This window comes from Protobothrops mucrosquamatus, unplaced genomic scaffold (assembly GCF_001527695.2).
Source record: "Protobothrops mucrosquamatus isolate PMUCROS unplaced genomic scaffold, P.Mucros_1.0 scaffold500, whole genome shotgun sequence".
Classification (NCBI taxonomy): Eukaryota; Metazoa; Chordata; class Lepidosauria; order Squamata; family Viperidae; genus Protobothrops; species Protobothrops mucrosquamatus.
The window spans coordinates 262,860-288,609 of NW_015386816.1; the positions used below are offsets into that span (position 1 = coordinate 262,860).

General features: G+C 34.5%; 1 protein-coding gene across 3 annotated transcripts in view; it reads left to right on the forward strand.

Moving 5' to 3' along the window:
- The window catches only part of SGCZ (sarcoglycan zeta), a 203,500-nt gene that overhangs the window by 159,751 nt on the left and 17,999 nt on the right, over positions 1–25,750 (forward strand). For 2 of the 3 annotated variants that reach the window (XM_015816799.1, XM_029284296.1), the window contains 2 exons: positions 8,885–9,007; positions 24,116–24,188. In XM_015816799.1, coding sequence (XP_015672285.1) covers positions 8,885–9,007; positions 24,116–24,188 — 196 coding nt within the window. The remainder of the gene's footprint in view (positions 1–8,884; positions 9,008–24,115; positions 24,189–25,750) is intronic. The other variant, XM_029284297.1, reaches the window with a different exon arrangement.

Sequence of the window (25,750 nt, forward strand, 5' to 3'; positions counted from 1 at the left end):
TGATGATCTTGGAGCCCAGGAAGATAAAATCTGTCACGACCTCCATTTCTTCCCCATCTATTTACCAGGAATTGAGAGGGTCGGATGCCATGATCTTGGTTTTCTTAATGTTGAGTTTCAAGCCATCTTTTGCACTCTCCTTCTTCACCCACATCAAGAGACTCTTTAGTTCCTCTTCACTTTCTGTCATTAGAGTAGTATCATCTGCATATCTTAGGTTGTTGATATTTCTCCCGGCCATCTTAATTCCAACCTTTTGATTCATCTAGCCCTGCCTTTCTCATGATGTGCTCTGCATATAAGTTAAATAGGCAGGGAGACAGAATACAGCCTTGCTGGATTCCTTTCCCAATTTTGAACCAATCAGTGGTTCCGTTTCCAGTTCTCACTGTTGCTTCTTGACCAGCATATAGGTTTCTCAAGAGACAAATAAGATGGTCTGGTACTTCCATCTCTTTAAGAACTTGCCACAATTTGTTGTGATCCACACAATCAAAGGCTTTAGCATAGTCAATGAAGCAGAAGTAAATGTTTTTCTGGAACTCCCTAGCTTTCTCCATGATCCAGCGTATGTTGGCAATTTGATCTCTAGTTCTTTTGTCTCTTCGAAATCCTGCCTGTACTTCTGTTAGTTCTTGATCCACATACTGCTGGAGTCTAGCTTGTAGGATTTTAAGCATAACTTTACTTGCATGTGAAATGAGTACAATGGTGCAATAGTTTGAACATTCTTTGGCATTGCCTTTCTTTGGAATTGGAATGTAAACTGACCTTTTCCAATCCTGTGGCCACTGTTGAGTTTTCCAAATTTGCTGGCAAATTGAGTGTAACACTTTTACATACAAATATACTGCATTTAAATAAATTTCAGGATAAATCATTAATAATGATGTGAACTAAACAATGTAGGCAATAATAAGCTACTGAAATAAATGTCCTTCATATACTTCTGCATTTTCAACATGTATATATTCAACTGAGTAAAGATTCGTAATAATAAGATTTATCACTCTTCCTATTTGCACTTCTCCCTTTGGTGAGATGTCACTAAGGCCTGATGGCCTCTACCATCTGCTGCACTGTTTGCATTTGTGTGCTACAAATCTGTCATTAATTTCTATTAACTGTTGGCCTAGCAACTGTGTTCTAACCTTCTATTCCACATTAGCTGCTAATCATATGGATTAAAACAGTGGAAATGACTGAATCATAGCTTCATCCATGCAGTGTATTCACTTTTACAATAGAAACTGCATGTTAGAAAACTCCAACTAGAAATGGCAATCCTTGGATAAGGACTGAAGCCACACCAGTAAAGATCTGTAAATCCACACACTGTAAATCCATCCAGTGCTAAATAGCTAAGACTGCATTATATCACTCATTTGAATCTAAAGTAGCATCTATTAACACTTTCAGGTAGAAGCCCTTTCTACCCCTACAGTATCAAATATTTTTACATTCAGGGTTTTATGCTTCCAAACTATTATTTTTCCACTCCAGTGAGTCTTTTAAATTGTTTCCATTCTGTGTTAATAATTTTACTAAAATAAGGCCAGGATGCTGTCATATTCAGAAACAAACACTTAACAGTGCATTAAATTCCAGTAGCAGCTCTTTGTTATTAAAGAAGCAGTTGTTTACACTGAGAAGGCTTGTAGTATGAATGTGCAGGTATGAAATTTAACTAAAGTCCCATCTGAAGTAAATTCACAAAGCAATATCTGCTCTACCCACCCCACTTTTAAACAAAGACTATTGTGTGAAGCATCTTATTAAATTGAAGCATGTTGCCTCTGAAGTTTCAAGTGCCATGTTGAGCCACATCACACACATCTTGTATAGCTGTAATCTATTATGCTGGCTGAGGAATTCTGGGAGTTGAAGTCCACAAATCTTAAAGTTGCCAAGGTTGGAGACCCCTGCCTTACATTATCTGAAACCTTATTACTTTATCTGGCAATAATCAATAGAGGTGTTCAAATATAGTTGAAAGCAGACTTGCTTCTTATCTGTTTGGAAAGAAACATGAAGGTCCTTGTACAGTAAGTTCCAGTACAGAAACCTAGTTTGAGACTTGTTCTACCTTACTGAATATCTGTTTATTGTCCTTGACCTCACATTGTCATCAAAAAGTAACAAATAGCATATAAATGTGAGTTGAAAGATATAACATAAAATGCATTTACCTTTTATTGAAATACTGTCAAAGTGCAGGAGGAAATTCAGAATATTTACGTAGTGTATTAAGTGAAAATATATTGCCTTCTTCTCCTTAGCTCTTTGGAGACATCAATAAAAATAAATAATTTAATTGAAATTATTTTAGAGGGATCCAGAGAACATTAATTGATTTTATATGCAAATTATAGCTGTACTGGATTGTATCTACAAAAGGGGTGATATGATAGACTATGTAAAACTGCAGTTTACTGGGCAGGAGGGACGATGACACAAGAGACAACGCTGCCTGCAACTGGATCGTAGAAAGAGTAAGAGATTTAGGATAGCCACTCTTTAGAATCTCCCAGGGTACCCCACTGGGATGAGAGTAGCATAGGTTGAATCTTGCAAGATTCTGTCTATTGGTGTGAGCAAATAAAGAATTGAACTTTGATTGGATTGTTCTATGTCACTCTTGGACTGAATGTGGCAACAGCCCATCATTCTTCATAGACTTCCACTTTAAAATAGAGAAAGGTTATGGATTTAATATATACAGCAGAATATTATAGAGAGTTATAAAGTAAATTATTCTAAAAGCCCTTATCTGTTACTTTGTTTTTAGCCTTACTTTTCAATCAGCAAATCTAAATGGAGAAAGAGCTAGGAAATCAATCCAAAAGGAAGCATGGTAACACCATAAAACACTTACAAAACAATTACTATCAGAATTAATGGATTTACTGAGAGATGATGAACAGTCTGTATCTCATAATATAAATAAATGTTCAGCCGAAGCTTTCAAACATAAAAATTAATAATTGTAATTGAGTTTAATTTTCCCAAACTACTCCAAAAGGCACTTGGGTTCTGTGATCAAAGCCTGGCCCTTTGTATGTGTGTCTCAATATTTCACATATGCAGGGGAAGAGCTTTGTTCATGCTGCCATGCCCATTATCTTGACTTTTTCACGTACACATCCCACAGACACCACTGCCTAAATGTTCTAGTTTTATAATTCCACAACATAAAAGGAGTCTGATATTAATTCTAACAATAAAAATTGCCAAACTGTTTCAGACCAATCTGCTGTTTCATAGAACTCAAACAGATCAGCAATTTTTTTGTAACAAGTGTACTTCATCTTCTTTCCTCTCATTTTGTCATTGTCAGTTCCTAAATCTTCATTGGGATGAATTATTTTCACAAAGTATCCTCAAAGTTCATAACTTTTGTGAAATTGGGGAAGTCCCCACCAATTTTTCTTTTGCTCTTCAATTTTTGAAAAAAAGGGAAAAGAGATCTTAGAGAGAGGCAAGTAAATTTTGAGCCTCACGTCTAGGAGACCAGATTCAAGTCTATCCATGCATGGTCATAATTTATTGAGTAACTTGGCATATCATTACCTATTGAGTTTGTTTCGGTATAAGAATAAAATCAATCCTCACTTTGAACTCAGTGATGAAAGGTAGGAGTGGAAAAGGAGAAGGAAGAGATTAAAAGTAATAATTATTGATCTTGCTGTCTACACAAGCCTCTTAGCTGGATCTTGCATGACCTGGTGCTTTTCTTGCGGCAAGAGAAAACAGAGCTCCAGATCATTCCAAACTCCATCAAATGAACCAAGATAAGAAGAACATTTTCTAAATCCTTTTCTATAGTGGATTATCTGTTAAGCATTCACAAAAATATAAACTCAGTGATTTTTTCACACTCTATTGTTACTGAACACCACACACATTTCTTTACATGGTAAAACTTTCCTCAGAGGTAAAACTTTCCTCAGTCCTACAGATTTTTTCCTGACTATCTGCATTGAGAAAATGATTTCTATTTAACATAGCTGAGGGTGAGAAAGAAGTACTGTGAAGAAAGGAATCTAGCCAACATTTGGTGGGCTTGACATCTCCCAGATTGAATTGGTCCCATAGAATCAAGGTTCCCAATCTCTGTTTTAGAAAATAGGGTACAATTTTAGGAAAGGCTGGCCTATGTGATGGTGAACTGACACTGAGACAAGTCATGTTTAACATGCCTCAAATTTGGAATTACTTGACAGTTCTCAGATCATTAATCCTACAGAGAAATTTGTTGATCTTTAAATAGAAATTACAGTTTCTTGATTAATGTGCTCTCACTTCCCCTTTTGTAACACACTTTCAGTTTTGCATCTTTGTTTTTGATTTAAGGTTCTTATTACTTTTCTTTTATATTCATTCTTTTAAATTTAAATCTATTTCTCACTTCAGATAACAATGTCTAAGGAGCTAATCTAAACATGCAAAATCACATCCCATCATTTTTCTTGTCTTTTTTTTTGAGATAATAGCTGGCACAATGTTATTGTTGATTTGTTTTGCTAGCTTGTAAAGCATTTGAAACAATGGAGTTTGAAATTTCCCTTTTGATCGATCTGTCACTTCATTTTCTTTGTTAGGTATGTATTTATTTATACCTTGGCATTTTTTTTTCTGATCATTGAATGCATGGATATACAAGTTTACATTCAGAGGTTGGTTGGTTAGCTAGTTAATTAGTTAATTAGTTAGTTAGTTTGAATTTTATCCCACCTTTATTACTTTTATAAGTAACTCAAGGGGATAAACGTATTTAATACTCCTTCTCCTCTTTTCCCCACAACAACCCCAGAGAAGTGAACAATCCCAGAAAAAGTCACTGGCCCGAAGTCACCCAGCTGGTTTTCATGCCTAAAGTGGGACTAGAATTCACCATCTCCTGGCTTCTAGGCCAGCACTTTAACCACTATATCAAACTGGCTATAAGATATACATAATCCATTCGTTTATTTGCAAATAAATTCCTTTTTCCAGGACTGCAGTTGTGAAGTGAAATATTATCTAATAAGAGACAGAACTGGGTGGACAGTGTGTAGTCCATTCTCCAACAAGGAAAAATGATCTCTATATTCCTATTTCTGAATGCCATAGTCATAGCTCTTTTCCAGATTATAGTTAATGAAATATAATAAGGTTATGTTAGAGAGGCAAAAGTGCTTTGTCCCATAAATTAATGCAGGATCTTCTTTTGAGCCATTAGATAAAGTCCTCTTTAGCACCTGCACGCACATACTTGTAGAAAGAAATTGATATCTCTTAATTGGATTCTTATCCCAAATAAATTGGATTATTTTTTCTGGATTAGAAAGAAATTCTGTGAGGAGGTGATTCAAAGTATTTTCTGTTTGAAATTAAGCTCCTATGTCGTTAATAGCAATTGCTGTCAATCATGAACAATGAGATCCACATGTGAGGGTTCCAATTTAATGGTTTATTGCTCAAGCCTATACTCAGGAATCTTCACTAATTAATAGTTTGCATTTGGGTAAAACTAGGTGAAGTTCAATGGCATTCAAGGGGGTCAAACTTCATTGTTTGTGACCACGAAAGAATCTAAATTAATTCCCGACTTGACTCTTTCCCTGGCTTTGCCAGTTTCTCACTGACATCTACATGGATTCTACAGGCCTGACTTTTCTTCAGTGGATGCAGGGATACAAAACTTTGCCTGTTGCCTATTTGATTGAAAAGCAAGCAATATAGTTAGACAGTTATTTTTAAGTAATGGGCAGAAGATGGTGTATCAGAAATCATAGTCTCCAACAGACAATATGGAGAGAAGATCACTACTCTGGTAACATTCTTGTTTGTGTTATTATGCACTGCATTATCCTTGATGATACTCTCTTAGGGGGGAAAAAACTTAAAACATTTTTTTTTTTTGCATTCAATTATGTCTGATTCTCAGAGAGTGTCTGGACAAGTCCCTACAGCTTTTTAAGCAAGTTTTTCACAAGTAGTTTACCACTGCTTCATTTGTAGGGCTAAAAATGAGTGGCCAAGATCACTCAGGTAGCTTTGGGCCAATAAAACATTTACTTGCTTCAGTTTATTTTTGTGCAAATAAATTGTGCAAGTAAAACACTTGTTCCAATTTACTGCAGCTTTAACCTTGGCTACAACATTGTACAAAGAAATGCAACACAAGTGTCTGCAATAAATCAAATGAATAGAACCCTTATCCTTAGATTTCCTCAACTACATGAACTGGCCTGGCAAATGTCAAACTGGTGGCCTGCAGGCCGGATGCATCACACACAGAGGCCACACCCATCCTGGTTCCACAAAGGCAAAAAATGCCACGATACATCACGATACATCACAGGATGCGATCGAGTTTGACACCCATGTCTTAGATGGATTATATTAGCTATGTAGAATTTGGTTGCCAAATTTCCAAAAATGGAAAATTTCCCAATTTAAAAATTAATAGGAGAAAACCAGTCGTGTACTTTACTTCTTAAAAAGTTGATGAAAAGATGTCTTCTATCTTTCCTCAACTTTTAAAATCCAATTGATAGCCATGTTTCCCCTCCTTTCCACAATATGCACACTTTCTAAACTGGTCGAGTGATTTTTGAATCCATTGGCCATTTCAAATAAAACTCTATGCCTCTCTGCCCCTTTGGTATGGATGTTTTCAGAAAAAGGACAAACATTAACCTTATTTTATTCCTGGTGGGATCATTGCTGAATGATTGTAATCCTTAGTCCATAAAGAATTTTTTTAAGAAAAATCCAAACTTTTTGGAATAATTATCTTACAAATTTTCTGCATGCTATGGTCCTGAAGATTATTTAAAATTGATTTATATTTATAATTTTAAAACTTTAAAATAATATCTTAGCAAATAGAAGGGCAACATTCCCAGCCTTTATTTCCATTTAATAGTGGATACTTCATTTTGAAAAGAACAGGAACATTTGTGTGATAGTTCTTTCAAAGAAATTATTTGCAAATAATTAAATCAATTAGAAGGGTAAATTTTTAAAAAGAGTCACATACAGTAAATTGTAAATAAATGGTTTAACAGCATGAAATATATATTAAAGAGCAATCTGATTTGTTAGTAGTCAAACAAAAATTATTGTTGGCAATTTATCCAGATCATTGTCGTGTACACTGCTGATTACTCAATGAACAATTTATTAAGAGTACACAATTTAAGAACATTGACTTTGATTATAACTACTGTTTAACTTTCAACAAACTAATATACATTATTGAAACAAATGTTTATCTGGGCCATTATACTAATTTGTTCAATATTTCTGTAGATTGAAAGCAGATGGATGGATGGATGGATGGATGGATGGATGGATGGATGGATGGATGGATGGATGGCCGGCCGGATGGATGGATGGATGGACAGATGGACGGACGGACAGACAGACAGACAGACAGACAGACAGATAGATAGATAAATAAATAAAAGAAAGGTACATTCAAGTGTAAAAGGTATGTTCTAATAATAGTAGAACATACAGGAATAATTTGGTAAAATATAATAGATGGAACACAGATAGATAGATAGATAGATAGATAGATAGATAGATAGATAGATAGATAGATAGATAGATAGATAGATAGATAGATAGGGGTAGAGATAGAGGTAGCGGTAGAGGTAGAGGTATGTATTTGTGTGTAGCAATTTAGCAAGAGAATAATAGTTAATAAAAACAGTACATTTGGTAAAATAATACTAAATAAAAATAATAATATTAATACATCTTACAATACTAGACAACAGAGTATCAACAATAGAGATCTTCAAGTTTCTAGGTTCTATAAAATCTCAAGATTTAAAATAGGCACCTAACTTCAAAAATGTCATCAAAAAAGCATAATAAAGAATGTTCTTCCTGCGCCAGCTCAGAAAGCTCAGACTGCCCAAGAAGCTGCTAATACAGTTCTACAAAGGAATTATTGAGTCTGTCATTTGCACCTCTATAACTGTCTGGTTTGGCACTGCAACCAAACAAGACAGACACAGACTTCAACAAATAGTTAGAACTGCAGAAAAAACAATTGCTATCAGCCTGCCTTCCATTGAGGACCTGCATACTGCATGAGCAAGAAAGAGGGCTGTGAAAATATCTACAGGACCATCACATCCTGGATATAAACTATGTCAACTTCTTCGCTCAAGACGACGCTATAAGGCATTGTACTACAGAACGACCAGACATAAGGACAGTTTTTTCCTGCATGCCATCACTCTGCTTAACAACTAATTACTAATTAGTATCTTAATATGATTTATGTTGTTTGCTTATCTAGTACTCTATGACTATCACTAAGTGTTGCATCTTATGATTTATGATGAAGTGTTGTATTTTACAATTTATGATAAATGTATTTTCATGTTGTTTATGATCATGATTATCACTATTACTTGTATGTAATAGTGGAGACAAATTCCTTGTGTGTCCAATCACACTTGGTCAATAAAGAATTCTATTCTAGTCTAATATTATTACCATTCTTAAGCCTAACAGAAAACCTTTATACTATACTAATGTTTTACAAGCTGTTTATACATATTTTTGTGGGGCAAGAATCCTGTGTTACACTTTGGGGATGAAATGTCATATAAAAATAATTTTTTAAGTATTTGAAGTAGATGTAAAAATTGTAATAAATAAATTGATATGATATATAGCTAGTCACATGGATCAAACAATGAATTTAGTTATCTCTGGAAAATCAAATACAAGGCAATTCTCAGCATGCACAGTCTGTAAAAGATACTCATATATAGAATTAATGTAATATAATGTAAGTCGCCCCAGATCTGAATTTAAAAGGAATATTGGGAAAAGTTATGAGAATGTGCTAAAGACTCTGTTTTCTCTCTTTTAGGTGCTGAAGGTGTAGAAGCCCAATGTAAAAGATTTGAAGTTAGCTCAAGTGAGGATGGTAGGGTTCTTTTCTCTGCTGATGAAGAAGAGATTGTCATTGGAGCAGACAGACTGAAGGTCACCGGTAAGTAGTAAGAATTGGGTCTCTAACCCTGAATACATTTCACTTGTGGGAAAATGAATTTATACAGTATGTGTACGTATGCGTGAGTGTGTGTGTGTATGTGTATATGAATATTTATATACATATATAAATGTATGTATATATACAGATATTTATATACATATATACACGCATGCACACACACGCACACACCATATATCGTATGAAAGTTTTATACATCTGTGGAATGTTTTAGAAAGAGGGTGAATATTATTCATTATTATATTCAAGATTTGTACCAATACATATATTTCATGATTCTGAATTAAGAACTGTAATTTTCTTCTATTGTAGTACTACAATTTTATCTTCCAAGTTACAATTTTCATTTCTTGTTCTTTTGCCCATTAAAAGTTTAGTTAGATACTGCCCTTTGGCATCATAAAAGTTATCATTATATAGTCAACTATATAATGTACTCTGAATGTCAGCTCTAATTTCTCTGATTTAAGACTAATATAGTTATAGCATTCAGTCAAGAGTTATTATTAATGAAGGAGCGTTGTCAACCAGTAAAGGGAGAACTACTGAATTTCAGGCATGATTTTCTCTCATAATTTTAAATTATTTCTAATAAAAGATTGTTTTTGAGTCATATTATTTGAATTCATTGCTATATACTGATCAACTTGATAGCACAGTGGTGTACAATTTTCCCTGCTGAAACCTATTGGATGCCTTTTGTTATGATAGTTTCTTACCCAGCTCATAATCATCAGAGTCCCATACCCATGATTGAGACATGAATGTTAAACCTCTATCCCAAAATGAGTTTTTAATAGGACCATAATTGTATGTTTTGCAAGTTCAAAATCTCCACCGATCATTGCTGAAGTCAGATTCCCACTTTCAGAAAATTTTCACTTAAATATACAGAATGCTTCAAACTCTAAAATATCTGCAAACTCTTTCTGCATGTGATAGTCTGTTCAAGTCTTTTTTGGAAATTGTGGTGAGGGCTTGCCCATAGTGGCTGTAATACATTGACCGCAATATTTCTACAGGACTGGTGCAGAGGAAGAATACAATTATTAATTATAATGTCATCTAGCAGAAAGAATGAAAAAATTAGATTGATTTACAATAAAATGAAGCGTACATATTTAGACATAATGAGAGCCTTGCCCATAATTTACAATTACATAGACTTCCATTAAATAAAAAAATAGATATTAAATATTTATTTTCCTTTTCATTAAAGAAATTAAGATTAACATTTATAAGAACCAAGCAACGAACCTGCCAGGCCTGGTCTAACTAAAGAACGATGGTATGTCTTTCTGTATTATAAGCATATAAGATGTGTATCTAAAAAGGTGGAAGTCTTTTAAAAATACCCAGTGATATTTTTTGTCAGTATGTCATGTCACAGGACATATTATAGATGAACTGATGCAAGCCATGGATATGTCACGTAGTTTGAGGTCAATACTCAAGGGCAAGTACAAAGACAGTTCTATCTGTCTTTTGGCTTGGGGAATATAATGCCTTTTGGCAGTGTTCTAGTTATATCTTGCAATCATAATTCATTCTTTTGTAACCCCAAGGCTACATGACATGGGTCAACTCTTGATGACCACTAGATAGCTGCCACATTATAGAAAACAGAGGCCAATATCCAAAAACTGGAATCCTACGTTGGATACCCTGTAGAAAACTGCTTATTTTCTGTTGTCTATATATCCTTAAGCTGCTTGGCTTCTACATATTTAAAAGAAGATTTTCCTATTTTAGTTCTGTCAAAACCTTTGAAGTTAATCTATCTTCATCAGACTATAAATTGACTTACATATAATCATTTTAATATCTTGCCTTCCATTAAAAATTCCAAGCAATTAAGAATAATCATTTAACGTCAATGGGAGAAAAACTTTTAGATATATAGCCTAGTTCCAATATATTCTAGGACATTTAAACTAAGCAACATGATTGGAAAGATTTTGCTTCCAAATCTAAGTAACAAAAAAAAAGCTAACCTTCCTTAAACCTTAACTGTCACGGCAGATGCCCTTGTGCATTGTAAAAAGAAATGCTGTCCAACTGTTCTGGTGATACTAACATCAGACAAGAACAAAGCTCTCCAGTCAGATTTCCTCCTCAGTGGAATATGATTGAGATCATTAAAGAAGCTTTAATCAAAGTGTATGGAAAATTGTCTTCAGTTGGAAAAGAGATGGAGGTCTCCATGGCTTATATTCTGCCTAATCATTTGGACAAGATCAGGAGGAAAAGAAGGTGGTCTAAGAAGGCCTAGAAATGCCTCACTTTCTTCTCTAACTTGGACTAAGCCTCTTAGCTTTATCTTCCATCTGCAGTGGAAGCAGCCACAAATGATCAGTGATTTCCAAATATTGTCCTTCAGTATCCAAAATACGGCACCAATAAAATACCATTAAGATAAAATACAATTGCAAGCAATGTTTTCATCAGGAATGTGTCAGTGTTAGAGCAAAATCAAAACTCAAAGAAACTCTAAAATACCCTTCTAGAGGGGGAAAATCATATAAGTCTCTTTTAAATAAAAAGGAGTAGGTAGCACATTTGCATAGCAAAAACTATCCAAATCATCCAGCAAAGTAATTCTTCATTATTTTAGCACTTTGTGAAAACTGTTCTCATTTAAAAAAAAAATATTTCATCTCTTGTAGGAATCCTTCCAAAAGTATAGACCAATCAGTTCAGTCCAGTAACAACACCACTTAGAGGTATACTTTTATTTGCCTCAGAGATCTAGAAAGCTAGATGAGAGTCCTTTCCAAGACTGTAAAAATTGGAGCTCAGTGGCTAATGTGGTTAGAATGTTGGGTTGACAATCAGCAAGCCCATGTTTGAGATCTAAGTACTGCTGTGTGAAAGGTTGAGCTCCCATCATTTGCTCCAGCTCCTACCCACAGTTCAAAAGTGTGAAAAAGTGAGTAGATACATAGGTACCACTTCGGTGGGCTCATTAACAGAGATATGAAAGGAGCCCCCAACCAGGAGTCCCCCAGGCAACAGTGATGTCACCACTAATCCTTTCAACCCAGGAGCACCTCAGTGCTTCCAACTCAAACATATGGGACTAGGCAGTTAGAGCAAGGCAAAGCCCCCAGGATTTAATCCCTGCAGATTAATGTCAAATGGCAGGCCTCAATCTTGACCAATTAGTTTACATAAATATATTGCACTTTTCATATTCCATCAGAATGGAGCAAATCCACCACCCTTTCACTAAATATAAAAGAAAATAAAAGTCAGTAAATTATGACCCTATTAGCTTGCTAACCTTTTTCAATCAAACTATATGCTATACATCTTAATGGGAACTGACTGATTGGCTGCCTCAGAACAGTATGATTGCAAAATAAACTGGCTTAACAGAGGATCATTCAATACTGTATGGTTGTACCCAGATGATAGATAAGTAGGCAGGCAGGCAGGCAGGCAGGCAGGCAGACAGACAGACAGATAGACACTGTATGTGTATGTGCATGTGCATATGCATATGTATACATACACATACACACACATATATATGTATCTATTTAGGGCAATTTTAAGTGATATCTATTGATTTGAAGGCACTATGGGTTAATCATTACCACCAATAATAATTTGGGGAGGGGGAAGCAAATTAAACACAACCTATTACAAGCTCATAATTATGTTTCAGAAAAATAAAAAGATTTTCCTAAAAGATAGTTACTACTAATGATAATAGCATCTGTAAGAGAATATTGAAAATATACTAAAACGTAGAATAATAGGGTTGAACTCTACTGTTCCCTGCTAAATGTGCATGTTATTGCATTATGTACAAAGCACACTAAAACAATTATAATAGATGATGACATTAAAATATTGTTTATGGCTTGGAAAAGTAACAAAAATGAAGAAATAAGGAATGTGTACAAGTTAAAAATAAAGTTTGTAAGAAAAACATTAATAAATCAATGGGAACACAATAATATTCAGAAAATAAATGATGAAGAATGTTTGAGAGAAAATCACATACTGCCTGCAGTGACTGACACAGAGGCTTATTTTAGACGTGTAAAGTGGTTTTTGTGTGCTGCTTTATAAACCCGTTAAATTAAAGCTAGAAGAAAACAATAATATATCTAACTCATTCAGCAAACTTATACACACCATTTATGATGACCACATTGCTGATGGTTATTTAGTAAAATTTTCTGAGGCAGTGATGTCATTTGAGAATGCCAACTTGTCTTAATAAGTTTTTATAGTGATTATGGAAGATTTTACATTCTTTACTCTTTTTTTCAATAAAGTCAGCACACTAGCAAATGCATTGCCAGAGACTGGGGATGGCAATTTGTGTTCACACCAGTTGCTTGTTCAGGGTGGCACAAACATTCATTTAAATGTACGCTTAGGTATCTTTATCTGCATACCAAACTGTCCACTCTGCTAATTCTTTTGCATGCACATATATTCACACAAATCATTTTTCCTATAGCAATCTGCTAGCAGATAGTTGCATTTTCCATATAATATTCCTATATAATATGAAAGCAATGGGTTTATGGATAATTGCTACATGGGGTTGAGAAGCGTAAATCATTCTCTCTTCCATCAGTCCTTCACTATATTAGTATTATAGTCAGTGAGAATAGATTGATCCAGTTATTTATCTGAAGTAAAGAGTAATTTGTACATTCTATTGTCACCATTTAAAAGACTGTTGGCATGAGTAAGAATCTGTTAAACATGGATTAATTATCCTCAAAGCCCCCCCCCAACTGACAATCAAAATGCAATTTTTCAATATCTTTCTATTTCAAAATGTTCAAGCCAATTATTATCCTTAAAAGGTATTGAATGTAAATGTAAAACAAATGGATCTATTTTCTTAATGCTATAAACATTTATCTACCTTTTAAAATGGCATTACCCTTAAAGATTATCTTACTCTGAACTTGCAGGGTAATGTCCAAGCAGCATAGAAGCAGGATACAGTGTAATGTCCAAGAAGGATTTCTGTCATAGGATACGTGTTCTAGAATTGGTGGTTTTCTCATGCATACAGTATCTGGCATTTGATGAGTTGAATAAACAAAATGACTTTATTCAGCTTTGATGAACATATCAAGTCAGATCTGATGTTCAGATGTATAGGAGAATCCTTGTAGTTCTGAATCAACAACTTTTTTACTGTCTTAAGTAAAACTAGTTTTAAGTCCAAAAATATAAATATACATGTCATGTACATTAGATATTATTCAGACAAATTCAATTCACGTATCATGCTTTTATTTAAGGACTGGGAAGAAGAGAACATAAGAAAAGTGACTTATTTATTAATTTATCAAATTTGTATGGCCACCCATCTCACAAAAAGTGACTCTGGGAGGCGTACAATTATTAAATAAACCAGTTACTATATAAATATAAAACAATCATCATTAAACATGTGAAATGTACAAACACAGGCATGGAAAGAGTGAATATATCAACAGGGGAAGTATTTTAAACGGTTATTGGTTCCCTGGGACCCCAAGTCTACTGACATAACCAGGTCTTGAGGGAATTCACAAACATTAACAGGGATGGAGCAAACCTGACTTTGTGGATTGGGGGGGGGGGATAACTTCCCTTTCAATCCACTGGGACATTCACCCAAAAGATCACATCTAGGGTTAATAATGAGATGATATTTCATAATATCTCCATTTATATAGCTGTATCATGGGGCTGAATTTCTCCTTGGTGAGGGATTATTATAGCATTACATTTTTCTAGTTGACCTTTACAAATTCAGTCCAATGCAATCTAAACGCAAGAGGGTCTTTTTTAAATGTCTAAAGCTCTAGGGTTTATATACTGTAAGGTATCTGGGTTTTATTTTGTTTTATTTTTGCACTTGGATTGTAAAGGACAAGCATGGAGATGGGCATGCATTGATAAGATTCCCGATTCGCAAAAGATATATAGCCATATTTTTAAAACAATGTTTCTTAGAAAACTCTGCTTCCAACCCCAGGCCAAGATTTTTCCTTTTCTTCCTCCCTTTTGCTCCCACCAGATACTTTTCTTGATTGCATAAAGCCCCTTCAGCTATTTTACTTTCTGGGCTCCCTCATCAGCACACAACATGAAAACCTGCACCATCAACCAACAGCTGCTGTTATGTTTTTGCTCATTTCTGAGCATTGATAAAATAAAGAAAATATTGTTAAAAGTACGCCAGCCAATACAAATATCAGCTGGCCAATATAGCATTTTTTAAGATTGTCTGACTGTGGACCTGAATCGATAGTCTATCTCCAGTGGTGTGATTAATCCCAGTCTGTGTTTTTAAAGCTTATTTCTTTGTTTGTTTATATGTTATGGTTTAATCACAGACACATCTAGAGGCTTCAAATTTTGAACAGAATAATAAAATAACTATAAAATTAACATATATATAAATTTTCTGCATTAAAAATTAAATGACACCTTATAAAATCATTTAAACTGATCAACTTTTGGAGCTGCCTCAACCATAACAAGGGCTTAATGAATTCTCAGGTTTGGAGCACAGAATGACCAGAACATTTCTGTTTTCGGATTTTCCTTCCATTAGTAAATCCAATCTACTAACTGGTCTGTAAACTGCACTGTGATTTTTTAAAAAATAAAATAAAATAAAATCCTGGAAAATTACATTGGCATTTCTCTACAGCTAGCAAGACAACAGCATGAAGATTTCCATAAAGCCATCAGCTTAACTTGAAAAACTCTACTTTATTAGCCAGCTGGAAGGAAGCTTTTCAGTTTGGGAATAATAACAGTGAAGATAGTTCCAGACTGTTGGCTTTTGCTACATAGGGGAATGCATATTGTGGCTGGGTAAAAATGCCCAGTGGGCTAGGCAGTAATGAACAACCATCAATAATCAGATGACTGAGAAGACAGTTTCACTTCTGTTTTTGTACATTTGGTATCTGACATCTTCACATAAAAATAGAAAAAATAGCTAATGTTCTAGAATTATAGTGGGAGTTAGCTAAGCAACAATTCAGATTAGTTCCAAAAATTTATTCAGGTTGGATAATTTGAGGGGTCCTTGGTGCTCTCTGATCTTGGTTGTAGAATGTAAGAAATAAATGAAAGCTACATTCTTTGAAGGTAACTGTTGTTTTGCTCAGTCAAAGACAGTGCTCCATCACTGAGGTCTTAAATATAAAATCAAATCAGAAAGTATCTAGTGGCTAAATCCATTTTCTAACAAAAGGAGGTAGAATTACAAAGGCATCATTTAGTTTTCACCAGTCACCCTATTCTATAAATGGAATTAAATGAGAAAAATTTGAAGGGCAACAAAGCTGAATTCATCTCTTCTGACCTCTTAGCATGAGGTCAGTGTATCAAATGCTTTAGGGGCTACAACTGGATCACACTAAAGACTAGAGTTTTGTTACAGTGCTTTATGCTACCTCCTGGAATTTTATTTCTTCAGTGTTCTAGAATTATTTACAGAAAATTGATGTATGATAATAGAAGAAAAAAATTCAATGAAACAAAAGTACATTTCTTTTCTGTAGGCTAACATTATTGCACTTGTAATATAATACTGTTATGAAAAGCACAGGTTCCCCCTAAAACAAATTTAGACATAATATTTGAATGTGATTGTCTCATAATGTAAGCATTTTTATGAGTATGTAGGTTGTTCCACAGTATTTTTATACATGTCCTGCAGTATTAAATATAGGTATGTGATACTCAAACGAGAAATACATACAAGGGTTTCAAAATAAATCCATTTTCAGATTGCACTTACCAATATTTAGCTTTACACCAAATATTGAAAATTATTCCAGACCATCCATCTAACTCTTTTCATGTATTAAAAATGGTAACATTAAACCTATCAATTTAATCTTTTAACCCTTCTGAAAATTATTATGCCAACTTAAAGGTGTCAAAACACAACCTAAACTCCAAATCCTTAAAAGTTTTTGAATTGCAACTGTGAACTAGTGTCATTGTGATTTATTCCAATTTATAGAGTAACCAGGCAGGATTCCAAAATCTCTGGTGCATTTTATAAAACAATCAGTATATAATAAAAGCTTATGCTTTGCGCTCCCCCTGTAATTCCATTGATAGTTTTAAAAACTTCTAATTAAGAGCAAGGGGTCTAAAGATAAATTTTAAAAATAAGAAAAGTAAGAAAGCTTCACAACCTGGACATAAATTTAAACCAAGAGATGGCATACTATTAAACATCTCTTATGATTTAGGAGTTGAATAAGTGATATCAATCCACAAAAACTTTGTGGAAACCCATATAAATCAAAATGTATCTCAAAACCTGCCAAGACACCATATAGATTAATAGCTCAACAACTAAAGAAATCAGAGCTGCTGGATGATTATTATTTTGAATAAAAACAAGAATGTCAACTAAAAATCTCATATTGCCTTATGATCAGAAGTTGTCATCTATTCTGGTTAAAAAGTACCATGCAATTTGTGGGCCAAACTAGCAACTCAACTTGTATCATCCACCTGTATCCTCCACATTTATCAATGAAATAGTCTATAGTTAGACTAAGGACTATCAAATCCTTAGTCAGTTGGGGAATAATAATTGTAATGTTTAAAGTAAAGGCCACCAGCTGTAAAATATTTTTAAAAGCCTCACTATAAACCCATAATAAAATAGGAGGTTAAAAATATATTTGTCAATGAGAATTATCAGAAACAAGAGTCTCCTCAAATGTCATAGATTAAATTTTAATGATAATTTTTGGAAGCAAAAAAATAAAAATTGGGAACCTCGCTTATGGTTCCTAATTTTTATTTTCTCGCTTCCAAAAACTGTCATTAAAATTTAATCTATGAAATTTGGCCTATGTATCTTTGGGGGTGGAGCTTCTACCTTTCTATTGAAAAGAACTGCTGATTCATATATTTGGAACTTGTATGAATGTTCCCATTTGAATCTTGAATAGTATAGTACAGTATTATACTGCTTTATTTGTTGAAGTCTAAAAGTCAATAATTGATTTTTTTCCCTTTCTTCCTGATACCATTGCCTTGTGCAATGTAATACAAATTCTCCTTCTACTAGTAAACACGTGTTAATCTAACAGTCTGGAAAAGGATAGGGTGCAAAAGACAATAATAATTCTTTAACAGTCTCATCTAAATTTTAATCTTGTTGCTGCTTTTTATTTTTAAAAAATATACAATATACAATAATGATTAAATGCTTCGGTGGGCTCCCATGCCAAGGTCAGTAATGTAACTGAATCCCTATTAATACAATTTACTACTTACTCTGTCACTCTCTTAAGAAAATCTGTACCATTCAACGAATATATATTCAAAGGGCATTTAAAGAATATAAGTAAACTTTCATTGAATAGAACAGTGTATCACAGGAGCATCTATCTATCTCAAATCAAAGATTGAGAAGTCAAGAGTCTGAAGAAATTGTGACAGAAAACAATCCAAATGTTTTACTAGTGCTTTATAAGCAGTACTGTAGGATGCAGTTCATTGTTACAGGTAGTCCTCAACTTACGACCACAATTGAGTCCAAAATTTCTATTGCTAAGTGAGACATTTGTTAAGTGAGTTTTGCCCCAATTTATGACCTTTCTTGCCACAGTTGTTAAATGAATCACTGCAATTATGAACTTAGTAACACAGTTGTTAAGTGAATCTGTCTTCCCTGTTGACTTTGGATGGTCATAAAAGATGTTCGTATGACCCGGGACACTGCAGCGGTCATAAATATGAGCCAATTACCAAGCGTCTGAATTTTGAACACGTGACCATGGAGATGCTGCAGTGGTCGAAAGTGTGAAAAATAGTCATAAGTTACTTTTTTCACTGCCATTTGAACTTTGAACAGTCACTAAATGAAATGTTGTAAGTCAAGGACTACCTGTATTAAAAGTAATGCTTGCAGAATAAAGCTATGCCATTGAGTTTAAAGATTCCATTTTATGACAGCAGTTATAATCTTTTTCATCTTTAAGAAAAATAATGCTTTTAACAGTCAAAACAAAACTATTAACCAGATCCAAAAATTAAAAGAAAAATAGAAAAACAGAAGTGAACCTGCATCAGAGAGAAATAAAATAAAATAAATGCACATAAAACAAATATCTTAGTTCTTAAACAATAAAGTAAGCTTTGACCACCTGGAATAATATTGTTCAGATTTTCCACATCATTAGAAATCCAATTCATTTATATAAAGTGAACACATATCTTCTCTGCAGAGTTAAGTCAAGTGTAAAATAGTCTATCAACTATTTAACTCCAACCCACTCATAAAAATGTTCTTAATAATTTGATAGATTCCAAACTTTTTGATATATAATTAATAGCATATTCATATCTTTAGCATTTTTTGCCAGTATTTCAGCAACCTTATGAATGCTAAACCAGAATGGTGTTTAGAACAAGTCAGAAACATGAATCAAGGTCTTCTCAAAAATATACTTCTAACATACTGATCTTAAAACCCATAAGTCCTGGAATGTCCAATAAAAATCCTAACTTGATCAGATACTAATGAATTGTTCTCTAAAACTTTAGCTTATTGATTGCTTAAATAGAATATTCCAACTCTTTCTTCTGAATTATTTCCATATCTATCTCAGTAATAGTTTTCAGCTTTACAATACCTTGATCTTTTAAATTAATTAGTGTGGGGGAGGGGGCAGGTCTGTGATTCTCAAATGTTTTTTAAATTGGAGAGGACTTCATTCACAGCAACATCATTATATAAGTTATATTACTTGTGCCATTTTACATCATTTGTGCAATTATGCAAATAACATAACATTTCTTAAATGAAACAAGCATTTTGCTTATTATATCTGAAGTCCACTAAATTGAGATCTGCAAATACTGAGTGTAAATGTGGGATTCATAAACCTCATTCAGTTGCACTAATAGCTTGAAAGTTTCAGATGTTGTTAATGCATCAAGCCCAAATTGTCAGGTGAAGCAAATTTTTAATTAAATATATTCCCATTCAGTAGTTTTAGTCAATTCAATTTTTTGGGGAAATCATGGGATGTTGTAAAGGACTAGTTAACAGTGACCTGCACAAAAAAAATAAAAAAGATTTTTCAACTATTTCAGTTTATGATTTGTCATAGGAATTAAGATCATATTTAAATTTTCTTCTCAACATTATCCATATGTTGTAGTGCAGGGGGGAAAAATGACTTCAGGCTAAAATTTCCTGAAAATATCTTCCCAAATGAAACATCATATGGTTTTTGTTTGTTTGTTTGTTTGTTTGTATCAAGCTATCTGATTAAATCTATTCAGTCAGTTTAGAATTTACGTGTTTTAAGATCATTTACTCCATAGTCATGTCTAACAATCTTTCATCAATGACATGAACAACTGAAGTTCCTTTTGATCTTTTTTTTTAGTTTTGTATTTTTAGCTTTCATCTTAATTTTTGTTTGTTGCACTGAAACCAATTCTTGTAGATAAGAACCATTGGAATTCCCACTTGATTTGGGAATAAAATCCTTTCCATTTGCTTTTCCCAGCAAACTAACCCACATGGTTTCTAGGTTATTGTAACTTAATTTCAGCAAACCCTGCAATCATTTTTTTTTAATTCCCTTATCTGAATTGAACAATACATTCCCCCAGAGCTGAGTTCATTTACTCTGGCCTCAAATGCTGTAATTAAATTAACAGGCTCCTTTTTAAATTGCCTATACAGTTCTCTCAATAAAAGAACGTAATTACCCAATCTTGCCTCTATTTGCTACTATTCTATGTGTGTTGCCGTTTTGTTTTGTTTTTTTTTCCTTTTGAGAGCAAGACGTTACATAGAGAAACTCTTTCATTTGCTGTTTATATAACAAGTATCCTCTCGCTCTGTTCATTCTCTGGGTGCACAGCTACCAACAGCTATCACCAAGCTTTCAACGCTGTAATTTATAATATATATTTCCAGTGATATTAATGAAGCCATGTTCATTGTCATTTTCTAAAGGTTAGATCTCAGTAACTGGTAAATTGAGCAGAATAAGTAGTTTACCCCAGTAAAGTATCTGAGAGTGCTACATCTTCAGTTTCCATAGTTTCAAGGGAGGACAATTTGCAAATGCATGAGTAGATGTGGTTTGTACTGAATTAGGATGAATGCCATGTACACGGAGCTCTGCATCAGATAAATATCTTTTAGAATCATGCCATTTAAAACAGCTCCATTTATCCTGCAGGGCCTTGCTTGCTTTATTGGAATGATATCTCTTGGAAGATTTTCAGTGCTCTGTCTGCTCTAATCTCTAATCTCTTTATGGCTGATCCCTCCATCTTCAGGGTCAGGCAGTTTAAGAGAAAGTACTGCACCTTAACGTTTTGGTAGGAGGGTAAAATTAAATCCAATTAGTTCCTTGTAATAATTTAAGTGATGCATATTCTGTATTTGTGTATCTCTCTGTGTGTTGAGTATGTATGCATGCAATTATATGTATAAGACACATACAGAGAAAGAGAGGCAGAGAGAAACAGAAGAGTGAGCACAAACTTTTTCTCAAACCAATCTCCAAATTTGGAAGGGGAAAAAATGCCCCAGTCCTTAAATGCCCTTTCAAATTTTCACTTTCACAGTATGTTCCCATCTTCTCTTTATTTACATTGCAAGAAATATTGAAAACTGAAATTTTGAACGGGAAATAAGGAAACAGATTTCTCTCTTCTCTTCTTTATGCTTATGATTGATGGATTAAGGAGCATTTGAAAGCAAAACCCAATGTATTGGGGAAAGGTCTATGCATTTAAAGTGCACGTAAAGACAGAAAAAGGAAAGAAGAAGCATTTCTGGCCCTCTCATAGATCATGGCCCTTGTTACTTGAATGTCAAATAAAGGGAGGAAGTAATGTGCTTAGTAATTAGATGGTAGAATTGGATGGGCGGGGCTTTTACCCTGATAAAAACTGGGGGCACAAGCAGGTACAAACTGGGGACTTTGGAAATTCATCTTTCATTGGAAATTTTATGGTCATCTAATGTTATTGTCCAGGTCTTGATCAGGAAATCTTTCTCAAAATCACTGATCAAAAGAACAAATTGATTCATTACTTTCATTGGGAAATATGGTCAATTGGCATTCAGGCAGTGGATTTGCTCCACTTTGAGCCTTACCTAACCAAAGCATAATCATATGCAGGTGATTTCTTTCTAGCACATGCCAGGTGTTTGAGTGAGATAAGCTTAAAGTACCATTAGCTATTTTGGTGTTGATGAAGTTTTTCCTCTCTTTTTTCGATGCTCTCAACAGTAGCCTTTAGTATTGATTAGGTTTCCCTACCATTCCACTAGAAGTAAGTTAGATTTGCTCTTTCACCTGATGTAATGGTATGCAGGAATGACCTTGAGAGACAAGGGAAAGAGCCACAGCTGGGAGTATGGTCAGATAAGAGGCAATTTAGCCTACAGAAGGAATGTGGGAAGGGGCAAAAGTCTCAGAAGGGACCTTCTCTCTTGGGTTGTATCAGTGACAAGGGAGAAACATACTTCCAGACTTGCAAAATTCTGTCAATTTAATGTTACAATAAGGTAGAATTAATTCATCTGGGTGTGTTTCCTGTCTACTTGGCAAAGCTACTAGTCTTGCAAGTGTTTTTCTCTGCTGTTTCCTATATAGCCCAAGACATTAGGCAGGTCCTTTCTGAAATGGTTTGCTCTGCTCACATTTCTTCTGTGGGTTAAGCTGCCTCTTATTAGACTGAATGAGCTATATAGCTCATTCCCTGGTTTCACAAGGTCATTCTTACATATCTTTACAGTATATCAGGTGAAAGAGTGACTTGAACCAGGCAACAAAGGCAGGATATGGATTCATAACGGAGAGAGGAAAATTCATATTTACCCATGAAAAATAGATAGTGGCATTCAGTTCAGCTGTGAGGGAAATCTAGCTCTGAGGAGCAGAAACAAACTTTATAAATTGCTGGGCTTGTGTGATTTTTCCTTCCCTTTCATTGTATACATGAAAGAATCTTTTCAGGTTTTTTTAATGACCATTTGTTCTTGGTGAGGATTCTTGAGTGAGAGAAAATTACAGTTAATTAACACCACAACATGCTTTTTCTGAATACCAATCAAAAAAGCAAACTCTAGTTTGCCACAAACATTAAAACAATGCTTCTAATCTGCTTTCTACCTTCTTGAGAATAGATGACTGTTGCTTATCAGGGATTGTTTTTTAGCAATCTTCTGGAGCAGTGATTCTCAACCTATAGTCTGTAGATCCCTGGGGAGGGGGCAGAATGCCATCACAGGGGGTCCTTGAAGGCTTGAAGAAATGGTATAATTTAAATCTTGAGTTAGGACTGAAGGGTCTGTGGCCATGGTCCATGGCCATAAAAGATATTTAAATGGAATCCATGGTGAAGAAAAGATTGAGAACTGCTGTTCTAGAGCACATTAAGTGGTATTTTGAAGGAGAGTTCAGATTGTTAGAAGAGACAAAATTTAATAATGTAAGATAATATTTTTTTATTAAAGTCATTTAATCAATTCGTATTTTATACCAAAAACATTTCCTTTAAGTTGTTTATCTTCACTTAAGTATTTTATAAGATATTAAAGATCTAAATATGAGCCAGGCTTGGGTGCAAAAGAGTTTTTATACATTTCTAAATAAGTATAAATATTATGCACATCTTAAGAAGATAATTCAGTCATTGTTTTCAACAGCCATATACTTTGTAGACTTATAGCTCCATGAAAAGGAAAGAATTGTTTACAAAACTGTAAAGTAGATACCTGAGCAGGTCTTGTCATGGACCTCCTGCTTCTATGGAAATAATGGAATAGGAATATATGCCCATTAATTTTACCTATGTACAGGCATATAGATCAAGGCTGTTACTTTTAGTGAGGTTCATCAAAGCTTTTTCATGAGTTGCATTGTCTTAAAATTCTTCTACAACAAATTTCATTGAAATAAATCTCATAAATATTAATTTACCTTATTAATATTAATTAAGCTTGTTTTTCAAAAAGGGGGCTTCATTACTTTTCAAATGAAATGTTGACATGGAATGTAACTATCCTGTATTTTATTCATGTATTTGTTATAGGCACAGAAGGAGCTGTATTTGAGCATTCTGTGGAAACCCCCCATATCAGAGCTGAACCTTCTCAAGACCTCAAGTAGGTGCCTTAAAAGCAGTTTTGGGATATTACTTTGCAAAATGATTAGGCAAGAGAAGTTTCAATTTTTATTATTTTGTTCACTAGAACAGTTGAATCCTATTTGCATTCCTTGCACATCAATAAATGTCCTTGGGATGTTGATCAAGTGGAGAACATTACCCATTAGTTCCTTCAGGGCCCCATTTACAGTGAGATCATGACCAAACTGATGAAAATTGAACTCAAGGACTCATATCAGATGATTGAATTGTCTTATTCCAGATATGTTTCCAACTTACAGTAGTCTAGTTGCTATTTTTGTTTTATTGTCATTAAAAAAATAGATTCTCACCTGTAGTCCTCGTCTTGATCCAACCATCTTATATCCTGTATTCTCTTTACTCTTTTTAAAATATTATTGTTACTTTGTTTTATTATTTTTGTGCTATGTTACATTGTTATAGAGAGCAAATTTGGTCTAATTGTTTTTTTTTTCCATATAATTGTTTTAATCCTGTAAAATACAAATGAAAATAGTGGAAAAATTGGGAAAGGCATTAACTTCCTATTCTTTTCTGGGCAGTTGAATAAAAAATAATAACATTACAGCCTCAACTTTTTACTTTTGCATACTTAATATGTACTAAATTATTTCTATAACCACAAATGTGTCTAATCAGCAAATCATAAAATCAAAGTTTCTTTTTTTTTATCCTAAGCACAAAATCTAAAAGTGTTTTCCAAGTAGAAATAAAATGGGATGTGTACTTTTCTTTGTTTAGTAAAGCAGTTTAATTTGGCCATCTCTGCTAATTCCATCAGTTTTTCCAGCCATTGTTGTGGGAATTAGTATATCTTTCCATTTTTGCAGACAGAGCGTTCTTACTACTCTCAATATGTATAACAACAAAGTTCCAGAATTGTTCAAGTTCTTTGCCTGTTAAACCTAAAAGAAAAGTCTCTGGTTTGGTTGTTTATATTTGTTTTGAGTCTCTTAAAGCAGGGGTCTCCAACCTTTTTGTTTTGGCAGCCCGGTGGGAGAGGGAGGGGCAGGCGCCTTACACCCGCATGCGCAAACATGAATGTGGCCACATGTGCACATGCACATAGAAACAGGCTGCGAGCATGTGCAGCATGCAAATGGGACTGCAAGCATGCGTGCAAGGCTCTCAGTGATGGCAGCGCCTCCAGGTTCACGGCGATGCTACCATCAGCACGAGGATTGCGCCACAGCCTGCAGCAATGCCACCTTCACTCGGCTGTCTTTAGACGACCATGTGACGGCCGTGGCCAGGGGGGCTTTTCATCAGGTTCGCCTGATACGCCAGTTGCACCCCTTTCTGGATCGTGACGCTCTACGCACGGTCACTCAAGCCCTCGTTGTTTCCCGCCTGGACTATGGCAACGCTCTCTACATGGGGCTCCCCTTGAGGTGCACCTGGAGGCTCCAGCTAGTTCAGAATGCGGCCGCGTGGGGGATCCTGGGGGCCTCTAGATACTCCCATGTAACACCTCTTCTGCACAAGCTGCACTGGCTGCCTGTGGCCTTCCAGGTGCGCTTCAAGGTGTTAGTAACAACC